Genomic DNA, 12,228 nt, shown 5'->3' with positions numbered 1-12,228 from the left:
TTTGGGATATTTCAGTACCTAAGCTTGTATATGCACAAAATGAAAATGCTATAAAATACATGAATTTAGCCTTTATTCTAAAAGTTTGTTCAATGAAAAGGTCCTCATTTTTGAGAGCTGTTTGTCCAGTGGTTGGAATGCAGAACTGGGAGTCTGTTGACCCCAGTCTTATTCCAAGTCCTAAAGATGCTTTTCTGGTATGATCTCAGATAAATATCTTGGATCAGAGGTTGCAACCCACAGAGCTCAAGCAGTAGGAATCCCACCCCTGTCTAGGTGAATTACTAAGATTGGGAGCTGGGTACAGAAAAATTTAATGAGACAACAGGAAGTGCTAGACTTGCATTTAAAAGTGTACATGGCTCTCTAGTCATACTTAAAGGCATAAACATGGTTGTATTTTTGTAAGTGACTTTAGTTTTTAGGTTGCCAAAAATTATTTTTCTTTGGGTTTCTCTTAAGAGCACTAGGACATTAAATGCAAAAACCTGTTTTAAGATAACACATCCTAAAGTGACAAATAACGTAAATTTAGGTATATTGAACCTATGTATTTTTCTGTTTTATTCCCGTTACATGATAAAAGGCAGACTGTAAAATATATATATATAATATATGCAGTGCAGCCAAACACACATTATAATAACAATTAATGTAGGTGGGGATTTAGTTGGAATTCTGCTGTACTGCCTGAATTGATATGGAGGGAAAATAATTTTGTAAAGGCAGCACTACCTCTTTCTCTGTGACACCCCCCCCACTCCTTGCAGCCCAGCCTTCTTCCCCAGCAGGGATCGAGTGGGTTTACCTGTGTCTTCTACCAATAGGGGAGAAGTGGATAGCATGATTGTCCTTGGCTTTCTTGTTAGCTTTAGGTGAGGTACACCTGTCATGAGTGTGTTTTAGTTAAAACATTGAAACAATGCAGTGTGTTGTTTGCTTTGTTGATCTAAAGATATTTTGTTCATGTTTAGAGATAGGTTTGTTTTTGGTTACAACCAAAGTATTGTACTGTGCCTTGTAAACCCCCCCATTAGTAAGTATGAGATCAAGTTAACACAATACTATTATTTAAAAGATGTCATAGTCCAATGTCATTATACTACCTAAATATTAAAAAGAACTGGGAAGCATGGAGTAAGTTTCTTTTTCTTTTTTTTTCTATTTTTGTCTCTCTGAAAAAAAATATTGAAGATCATATGCATAAAGTTATTTGCCATAGGAATATCTGGAACCTATTTTAAACTGAGTGTAAGATAACTTGATGGTTTCCCATGTATTGGTGTCAAATATTTAAAAACAAAAATAGGAGTAGAGTGGAAATTAATAGGGATAGGAAAAGAAGAAGAGTTATTCAGTAAAGATAAGTATAAAAATGAGTCCATTTGTCAAATATCTGTGGGCAGAGATAACAAGTAGGGCTGTGCAAAGTTTCAGGTGGTGATTTGATTGAGGGGATTTGGCCTGATTCAATGGCTGAATTGCCAAATCCAAATCGAATCAGGGGACCAATTTAAAGGTCCGAATCGATTCAAAGCTCTTCGAATCTTTGGAAAAGATTTGGAGAGCTTTGATGATTTGGGCAGTCCCTGGTGGCTGCAGCAGGGAGTTGCAACTGACTCCGAGCTGGTAAGTACTAGTGGTGGGGGAGGGAACCTTGGGGGGACCCCTGCCCGCTCCCCCAGCCCCTGCATGGCTGCTCCTGCCTGCCCCAGCTTGGTACTTTAAAAAAAAGCCCCAGTGCTCACCAGGTGCTGCCAGGGGGTAGGGGAGGGCGATCCCCACTGCCTCACACTGCACAAATCCCCTGACCCCCACTTCTTCCCCAGCCTCCCCACAGGTGCCTTGCCCAGGCCAGCTCTGGCCCTTTAAGAAAAAAAATAACCAAGAAAAGCTCTTGGACTCACTGTTCCTGCTGTGGCTTTTGGTCTTTGGGGCCTCGTGCAGAGCCCCCCACGTGGTGTGGGGCAGTGGGGGGCAGCAGGGATCACCCCCTGCTGGCAGAAACGGTGAGTTGTGGGGGAGAGTTTCGGTTCGTTTTTTTCTTAAAGGGCCAGAGCTGGCCTGGGCAGGGCACCTGTGGAGGGGCTGGGAGAGCAAGGGTAGGGATCGGGGAGCTTGTGCAGAGCACCCCACACAGTCCCCACCCAGCAGCAACTGCAGAGTCGAGGTGTTTTTTTCCCCAAGTGCTGGGAGGTGGGGCAGCCATTGCCAGGCTGGGAGAGCGGGAATACTAGCCACTTCACACAGGCCTAATAACAAGCCTCTTCTAGTCCAGGGGTGGTCAACCAACCACATGAGCGCCAAATGTGGCATGGGCAGCCTCTGTGTCTGTCACATTGCAGATCAGGGACAGACAGTCAACACAACAGCAGATAGATGTGGAAACAGAGCAGTAGATGAGGCAGAGGGCACAGGGCAGGAACCAGAAAACAGAGCAGCAAATCAGGCAGAGGAACGGATTAGAGTGCCACTTAGGGAGGATGCAAGGCTAATTTAGGGCACGCCTGCCAAAAGGTTGGTCCCCACTGTTCTAATTTCACCCTCTGCATGTAGGTATACCTGCTATTCCTAAACCACGCCAGCAAAGGTCCGTGCAGCTTCTTGGACCCCTCCAGTGAACGGGATTCCATAGCTTCCCTGGGCAGCTGGTTCCATTGTTCCACTGGTCGGAATGACATTAGGAAGTTTTTTCCCTTAACATTTAATCTAAAACTGCCTTCCTGCTCTTTAAACCCATTGCCACAAAAACACTTTTCTCCATATTCTCTAAGGCAAACTTTTGAATATCTAAAAGCTGCTGTCATGCCCCCTGCCTACTGCCTCCTCTCCAAACTAAAATATACCTAATTCCGTCGAGCTTCCCTCATGACTTGTTTTCTAACCCCTTTATCTTCATCATTTACTTCTGGAACCTTTCCAGTTTACCTGTCTTCCTAAAACATGGTATCTGAAATCTGATACCATACTCTAGCTCAGGCCTAACTAATGCAAAATAGAATGGTGTTATTGCATTTCAAGTCCGTGTTTTTCCTAAATGCCAAGAGGAATGGTGAAAGCTTAAACTGCTATTGGCAAGACTGTCTTCCAAGGACAAGGAGAAGGCCTTGGGAAGACTAGCAGAGTTAGGGAGTAAAAGGAAGAATATAAAGGAATTGGGTGATCTCTTGGCGATGTAGAAGCCAGTGAGAGTTCAGGGGAGCCAGGTGTTCCTTTCCTTTCTAAAAGGAAAAACTAGGAAGACCATTGCAGTTTAAGGGAGGAAAGTTTTGATCTAGGAATAGGTCATCAAAAGAGAGAAAATCGAACAGAATATCTAAAAACATGGGTGATTATCATCCTTCTTTTAGTATATGGACTGCTGGAATCTGAAGATCTGGGAAGGCATAAAGAAGTGGTAATGGAATGGATGAGGATTTTGGCAGAGTAGTCATCAAGGTAACAGCATGATAAAGCCTCTTGTTCAAAATACCACCCTTCCTTTTACTAACCGTTCTCTGTGGAGGATATGAGAACAGCATCTTTCCGAGAGGATTTTCCACACATCTGAAAAGAAACAGCCCCCTGGCTGAGGCAGCTCACAATATAAGGATGCAAACATGTGATCAGAGAAAGGAGAGCAACAAATAGTGTTGCTGTTTTTTTTATTTTTATTATTAATAATATTGATTTACAATAAATCATTTTTATGTATTGTATCAGACTTTTTTTAAATGGGTTTCTGGGATCATGTATTAAACTAGCAGTTACCGATCTCTGCTGTATCATGGCTAATTTGAGTGAACCATATGCACTGTAGGAATACTTGAATTAGCTCGAGGTAGCAGGAAGGGTCTATTCATGGTAGTGCAGAGTTCCATGAAGTCTAAGTAAACTGAATTAGCCTGTATCCAGCAACCTGGCAGTGCTGTGAGACTGCTTCTTAGACCCAAAACTGGCATGCCACACCACAGCGTGCAATAAACCTATCCTCTCAGTCTCTTACTACATTAACTAGAGAAGCTAGTATATTTACTCTATAGTGGAAGGAAAGGGTACAAAGGGTCCCAGTGGTAAAAGACCTGTTCAGCACTTCTCAACTGTAAAGCTCATGCATTTAAGAGACCTCAAGAATGTCATGTTATGCAACATGATGGACAAAGGGGTTGGAGTTCCTGTAGCAGATACAGAATTATTGCTTCTACCTGTTTTTTAAAGTGTATTTCAGTGTCATGCTCATAGCTGCTTTATCCTTTTCAAATCCCACTTTACAGTGGAGTTTTCTTCTCATTTCAAAATAAGCCTGTTGTTGGTGCTAACTCCTGTAGCACAAAAGAACAACATACCTTTTTATCAATCTGTAATATTTTTGTTGATTCAAGAAATCTCTAATGGGTGCTTAAACAGAAATCTAGTTACCTACTTACCTTAAAGATGATGCATGAGATTATTGTGCCCAGTCTGGCAATATTTACTCTTAGGTAATCTTATTTAAGGTTGGTAGAAACACTTGCAAAATTAGGCCTGTATTTTGTGTTCAGAATGCTTACGGCACCATCTGGATAGCCAAATAGTTTTTAACAGTTATGAGACTGATTCCTGTAGGTTAATGTTCATGGAAGTTACCAAAAACTAAATCTGAAACAGGTTACATGAGACACTCAGCTGCAGTTTCTCCCCACTACTGAAGAGACTAATGAAACCTTGAGCTATATATGAAATATCTATCTTCCTGTTCAGGTTAGGTAAACTGTTTGTCAAACTAGACTTTACTCAGGGAAGCCAAAAGACCAAAATAATACTACAGTATACAGAAGATATTTTAAATGCCAAACCATATAAGTTCTTTGAACTGCCCGAGTCTGTCTAAATAGACTTGACTGCAGGGTGCCAATAAATAAGGCTCTTTACACTGACATATGCTGGCTGTACTGCAAAAAACATCCTCTCTAGTCAAAAGGACAAACAAGTCTGAGTATTCTCCAGAATGAAAGGATGTACTACTCAGAAACTGACAGTAATGACACTACCACTGGCCTTGGTATCAGAGGTAATTGCAGTAGTTGTTTATGCTTTCCTAAAATTGGGGAAGGGGGATTCTTTAACTTTTAATGAAGAAATAATAGTCTGATCAGAATTCACATCTCAGGCATTCTTGAAATTACTTGGTATGAATGCACCCTACCCTTGGTTGTAGAATGAGAGCCCTTTCCTGTATTCATCAAAAAAATTTTCCAAGAACAGTAGTTGCCCCAAAATATTAAATGATGAGCTAAACTCTCTCAGTGTCTGTTTTGGATGCAAGAGATAAAGCAGAATGTCTGTTTTGGATGCAAGAGATAAAGCAGAACACACCAAACATAAGACTGTTATAGTTCAGATAGGTAGCAAAATTAATTGTAAGATCATCAGGTTATGATTCTTGTTTAACCACCTCAGAAAGGAAAAGGGAAGGGAAACTCGTGCATTTAATTACTACTAAAATCTTCCAATATAATACTGTTGGGTTTTACTTTTCAGAGATAATATTTCAATCTTCTTTAACAACCACGTGTCTTTTTATTTTAATTTGGGTTTGTTTTAAAAAAATGAAGATACTTCAGATTCACATTAGAGCAGCTGAGATTAGAATCAGTCCTGTAATGTTTTTAGTCACTACTGTCATTGATGTAAGATCAGAATTGGGTATTTCAGGGGAACTTCAGTAAAGGTAGAATTGAAAACTTATTTTGAACATCTGAAAGACTGTATAGGTATTTGTTCATAAAATGCAGCAGCCTTCCCCTTATTGCACCTGTACAAATCCAGCTCTCAAATCTACATCTTTCTGTGCCACCTCCTTACCACCTCTGCTGGTATTTTACTCATTTAACATCCTTTTGTCTCTACCCAGTCCACCACCATGCCCATCTCTGCCACCACTCCTAACTTTGTGTCCTCTTCTCATCTTTCTTTCTTCTCTCCTCTCCTCTTGCTGTATCTGTGCTGCCCATCTTGTACTTGGAATAGAATCTGTTTGGAGCAGAGAACATCTAGCACAGGGATGCTCAACCTCTGTCCCAATAGGACACACATGGCCTATGGAGCTATCACATCCAGCCCATGGGGCTCCTTATGGGTCAGGAATTTGGTGGCAGGGGAGCCGTGGTCATTAATATGGCCACCCTCCACCTGCTCAATTCCCAAACCTCAAGCCCCATGATCCAGCCATGTCCCCTTCCCCCTGACAGAGCCAAACCATGCCCCTTTTCCCCTGCAGGGCTGGGTTGGGGCCAGACTGCCCCCTGCCTCCCTCTGCACAGCCAGATGGTGCCTGCTGCATGTGCCCCAGGTGCTGGATTAGGATCACCAGCTGGATCTGGGCCCCAGATGGACTGGGCACTGCCCATCTGGCCCACTGGAGAAAAAGGTTGAGCACCACTGATCTAGCACAAAGGGGTTATGGTCCATGACTAGGTCTCCTGAGTACTGCATAATGCTAAGAGGCACGGATTTCTTAGGGTGACATCTTTTGTTGGCCCCAACTATGTAGTTGAGACAGTTAGACAAGCTTCCGAATGCAAGACTTTCTTCCTCAGGTCTGACTCCCTGCGGCATAGTTTCATAGATTTAGGGTCGGAAGGGACCTAGTAGATCTTCTAGCCCGACCCCCCACCAGGGCGGGAGAACAAAAAAAACCCCCAAAAATAAAAATGGGACTCAAATGAGTCCAGCCAGGTAGGCATCCAGCCTCTTCTTAAAGACCCCCAGGGTAGGGGCCAGCACCACTTCCCTTGGAAGTTGGTTCCAGCTCCTAGCCGCCCTAACTGTGAAGTAGTTTTTGCGGATGTCCAGTCTATACCTCCTCTCCATCAACTTGTGCCCATTACTCCTTGTTATGCCAGCGGGCGCTAGGGGAAACAGCGTCTCCCCCAAACCCTTCTGGTCCCCCCTAGTGAGTTTATAGACGGTCACCAGGTCCCCCCTCAGCCTTCTCTTGTGGAGGCTGAATAGGTTCAGGTCCCGCAGTCTCTCACTGTAGGGTCTGCCCTATTGAGCATGTTCCTGGCTCCTTGTGATCAGACCTGAGGAAGAATGTCTTGTATTCAAAAGCTTGCCTGACTTTATCCCAGCTACATAGTTGGTCCAATAAAGGATAATCACCCTAAGAAACCCTTGCCTCTCACTTAATTTATTGACCATCATGACTACAACATCACTGATACGCTACCAAGTGTTATAAATTAGCTTCTATATTTTACAGCTCTTTCCAAGGCAACCAATGAAGTGATTGCTGTTAAAAAGCAGTCTGAAGGCCTTAAGAGGGAATATGATCGTCTTATGAAAGAACATGAACGGCTGCAGGTAGGTGGTTGTGCTTCACTGAATGAGCAGAATGTTCTGAAATTGTACCAGCAAAATGATACATGTCTCTGCTCCAAGACCAGGAGAACTATATCAAATGCTCTTGGCGCTGCATAGTGTTTACAGTGGTCAGTATTCTATAAATGTTATAAAGCATCCTTTATTATTTAGGTAATTATTCAGGTAATATATTTTATTAGACCAATCATATAGTTAGGAAAGATGTTAGACAAGCTTTTAAGCACAGAGTGCTTTTCCTTGAGTTGCCTCACTGATATTGGATATTGCAAAAAAAATCCTTGCTTCTTGCATTTTCTCTGTACCACAGCTGCAATGATACTCCAGCCCCACTACATAAAAAACATCTTGCAGAATTCCATCCTGCAAGAATCTGATGGCAAGTCTGACTAGTAATTTTTTTCCTGAGAAGAGAAAAATGCAGATCAGTTTGCTATTGCTTGGAGATAACTCAAGATTTATATCTGCCTTTCGTTCAGAGGCTGAGACTGAAGCTTTGAGTTGAGCGATAGAAATGTCACTACTGTGTGCATAAGAATGTAGCTTGTGCTTTGATTCTTGTATATAACAATGTTGCAGCATTTGGACTGTAATCCTCAAGGAACAAGGAAAAAACCTAGATTACAATCGCTTTTCAAACTGAGTGAAGTGAATAATGATAACAAACACCATAACTGGCAAAAGCGCCACATTTTTTAAATTTAATTTTTGGGTTTCCATGTTTGGTTATTCATAAAATCATAGGCAGGGTTGCTAGTGTTGCCTATTACTGTGGTCAGGCACTCATTTGGAAGACCCTGTTTTCAGTTTGTCAAACTTTAACTGTGTGTGGACTGAAATGTTCTCTGTCAGGTATCTGCCTCAGGCTAAAATTTTTGGGGAGTTTCCTCCAAAACATTTCAGCTGTTTCTAAGAATTAGCAAAGGAAGGACCCTTTTTCTGCTCCTGTGAAATATCTGTGCCAATTTGGCCAAATTATAGCCATTTAGAAAATCCATGTATGCTCAGAGAGGTTTTAGATTAGCAGTTAAAATCTCCAAGTATTTTGCCTTGCTAATACTGCAGCCCCTCAGGCCCCGGTGCCAACCAGACTGTGTACACAATCTGCATGAAGTGAGGGGATCTATGCCATCTCTTTCAGCTCCTCATTTTTGGTGTTCTTCTTCAACACAGCAACTGGGCATGTTTGAGTCCAGGACAACAGAGTGATGTTGTAACTGCAGTACCATGTTACTTTAGGCAGGAGACTAGCACTGGATATAGATGTACTGTCAATTCTTCTCTCCTTTGCACTCCCAGCTGGCATCTTGTTTACAGAGTGGGCAAGAACCAGATGTGGGCAGAGAGGGGTGAAGAGTACTGGACTGAGCTGAAGCTCCTAGAAAAATGGACTGGGTGTAAGCAGGGGAATAAAAGGGAAATGGGCACTGGGACAGCAATTAATTGGGCAAGGAGAATGGGTTTCGAGTTCAGGGGTTTGGGGAGAGGCTAGGAGCTTGTGGTGGGAAGGAAGTGGAAATCATAGGGAAGAGTAGGGCCAATGGGCAAGGTGTCGGGTCAGGGAAAACAGGAATTGGCTGGACAAAGAGACTAAAATCAGGTGTGTGTGGAACCTGGATTCCCAAGCTTTACCATTCCTCTGCCATCACAGATACTTGCTAGAAGCCACTGCCTAAATGTCTTGCCCTCTTTATTGCTGGTCCATAGAAAGGAGACAAAGCTGTGGCTGTTTATATGTATTTCTGTTAGCTTAAGTGGCAGAGGTCTGTGGTGAACCATGAGAGTGTCAATAAGAACCCACACAATGGGAATTTTTGCTTTTAAAATCCTAGGAAATTGTGCACATGCAGCTGTATTCTAAAAACATTAAGGGCCCAGCTACACATCACCCTATGGTGATGTAGTGACATGATGCATCACCGTATGACATGCTGTGGCAACATAGCAATCACATGGGTTTACATGTGATCACGAGCTATGTTGCTATATGGCACACTCCCCCAGTATAGCATACTGATACAGTGACATAGCAGCAAAATTTAACCATGCACTGTGCCGTCCTTTAGTTCTTCCAAAAGGAAGCATGGCACCATATCAATGTCATCATACAGTGACATGTAAACGTGCCTTAAGAATGTCATCCTTGCCTCTTGCCTGGACATAGTCTGAGGATAAATCAGTGTTGTGCAGTGAAAAACTATTTGTAGGCCTATACGTTCACTTGATACAGGAAGGTGCATTGTGATTGCAGGAAGAGAATGCATAGTCTCATAGTTGCAGTTTGGATGCTGCTGGGAAGTATCCAGTTCTAAGATCACATGTTCATTTTCTGATTGCCCAGCTTGAGTCATTGGGGTCTGTCTTGTAAGAAACATTGAGCACTGAAGACAGTTAGAGCTGCTTTTTGAACATTTATATTATTACCAAGTAGGATTACAAAAATTTCAAATTGGTCACCTAAAATTAAAGGACATTTTTTCATTTCACCCAGGATCCGTCTCCTCCCAAGCTCTTCTGCTGTTTCCTGTGAAGGTCACATACAAGTCTCCTTTTGTGTTTTGCTTTAACAAGAGGAGAGCAAGTTAGTGTGGTTGAGTGGGTGCGGTATTTTTATTTTATTTTAGAATCTACACAGCAGCTTTCTCATTCAGAACACCTCACTGCCCCAGGGCTGGGAAGCTACTGTGGAACTTAGCTCTGGCATGTGGGAACCAACTGTTTTTTCTCTCTGCTGTGGTACTGTTTTATGGTTCTGCTGCTTCTGGCAGTTGTTTGGCCCTTGGCCGTACAGATCAAACATCATGAAGTTGAACCATAAGACTAAACTATAAGAATATTAACAGCTTCATGCAGTATAAACAGGAAGGACTTGGAGGATGAATCAGTTGCATAGTGAAAGGAAGCTGTTGGCTGTAGGATCCCTGCTCGGCCTGCTATGGAAGGTCTGTGGTGAATAAAGCAGAAAAAAAAAGGATGCTCTCACAGTTAAGGCTGGATGTTCACAACAGTTTGTGTTCTTGCCAGGTGCAAAGACTGTTAATTTTAATTCTCTTTCTGATGTGTTTGTCTCTCTTTTCAGGACCTTTTAGGTGAGGAAGAGGACAAGAAAGACCAATAGATGTGGTTCAGAGAAGACCATGGATACAGTTGCCTCCATGTGAAAGTCATACTCTTATCTTTAGCCTCCTGACAACATGTATAAATATAAAACAAGATTAGATTTTCTTAAAATCCAAAGCACTGTGGTTCGCAATTCATGTTCTACTTACAGCTCTGGTTGCCAAATATATTCTGTGCTGTAGTGAGAATATTAAATGATCTAGAAGATATGCCATGAAGTCTGTCTTTGCTCTTGTGAAGTAAAATTAAGCATTTTAAATGGGAAAATTTCTTCAGGAGCAACAACCTGGTGGTTCTCCATCCTTTTGCCTTGCAACATGGTAAAAGATTATGGACAATAGCACCAATAGCATTGCATGGGTTTACAAGTCACAACAAACTGTGTAAATCTGACAACTTCAGCTTCTTTTGCCAGCAACTGTTAGCCTTGTACAGTTCAACTTAAAAAAGTTAAACACTCTATCTGCTGTTATATTTGTGTGAAGTATTTGACAGTCAGAAAAAGTGTAAAATCTAGATTTCTAAATCTATCGCAAACTAGCTTGTGTGCGTGGTTTTGGATGGGTATTTTTTGTTTTGAGGAGGTGGGGCTCTTTTGTTTTATGGGTTTTACTTTTTTCTTTTTAAATCAGCCACTAAGAGTAACATGTTTGCAGTAATGCACTGTGCATGCGTTATGATTACTCTTTTGAGACTACTTTGAATTTCTTTTTAGTCACAACTGAAAATATTGTTATGTATCCTCTGGTTTATTTATACAAGTATTGAGATCTCTTTACTCTGTACCACCTAACTTCTTGCTTTGCAGAGTATAACTTTATTTGAAAAATATTCTCGTTTGTTTTTTCATGGCTAAAGTACCTCAAACAAATGTACACTGTTTTCCATGGGTTTTTGCATTCTAAAAACACTTGCATTAGCTGGCTGAAATTTTCTACTAAGAAGTTGAATATTGTTATATTAAAGGGATCCTTAAAGCATTTATATTTGTGTTTGTGTGTGTTTGTACAAAACTTACCTGGTAAATTATTTCATTAGAGCATTCAGAATCAGTATTTATTTACCAGAAGTTCAAAACATTTGCATAATTTGAGATCTTATTTTTTCTGGAAAAGATGGCATTAGTATTGTTCATAACACTCTTTGTTTATCCCTCTTTCTTTGAACCACCCTCACTCCATCCCTACTTCTCATGTTTTGACTTTCATTTCAAAGAATAGCCTGGAAAAGCACAGGCTCAGGGGCGAGCTGATCGCCACCGACAAGTTTATCGGGGTGTTCACCGGGATCTGGGGGAACGTTTGTTCACCAGAGCGCCCCAAGGGATGACAAGGTCGAACGGTTATAAACTCCAGCAAGACCGTTTCAGGCTGGACATTAGGAAGAATTTCTTCACTGTCCGAGCCCCCGAGGTCTGGAATAGCCTGCCATCAGAGGTGGTTCAAGCACCTACATTGAATGCCTTCAAGAGAAATTTGGATGCTTATCTTGCTGGGATCCTATGACCCCAGCTGACTTCCTGCCCCTTGGGCAGGGGGATGGACTCGATGATCTTCCGAGGTCCCTTCCAGCCCTAATGTCTATGAAATCTATGAAATAATACATGCTATAAGGAAGCAGAAAGGCATCAAGTAAAAATCATTCAGCCTAGCAAGGAAGCTGGCAGCATATACTTTTTTCCTTCCCTCCCCTTGCCATTGACACACAAACTGCAAGAAAGTTTCTATTAAGTGCGTTCTTTTTTTTTTTTTTTTTTTTTTTTTTTTT

General features: G+C 41.8%; 1 protein-coding gene across 2 annotated transcripts in view; it reads left to right on the top strand.

The window, feature by feature from the left end:
* BCAP29 (B-cell receptor associated protein 29) overlaps window positions 1–11,441 on the top strand; it is a 35,760-nt gene extending 24,319 nt beyond the window's left edge. For both annotated transcript variants that reach the window (XM_019509414.1, XM_019509415.1), the window contains exons 6-7: window positions 7,223–7,323; window positions 10,421–11,441. In XM_019509414.1, the coding sequence (XP_019364959.1) occupies window positions 7,223–7,323; window positions 10,421–10,459 (140 nt within the window). In that variant the 3' untranslated portion in view covers window positions 10,460–11,441. The remainder of the gene's footprint in view (window positions 1–7,222; window positions 7,324–10,420) is intronic.
* The last annotated feature ends 787 nt before the right edge of the window (window positions 11,442–12,228 follow it).

The sequence above is a fragment of the Gavialis gangeticus genome, unplaced genomic scaffold (genome assembly GCF_001723915.1).
Source record: "Gavialis gangeticus isolate Ggan-Ray unplaced genomic scaffold, GavGan_comp1, whole genome shotgun sequence".
In the NCBI taxonomy this organism is placed as follows: domain Eukaryota; kingdom Metazoa; phylum Chordata; order Crocodylia; family Gavialidae; genus Gavialis; species Gavialis gangeticus.
The sequence above is the reverse complement of the archived record's forward strand: the minus strand, read 5'-3'. Positions and strand labels throughout refer to the sequence as shown.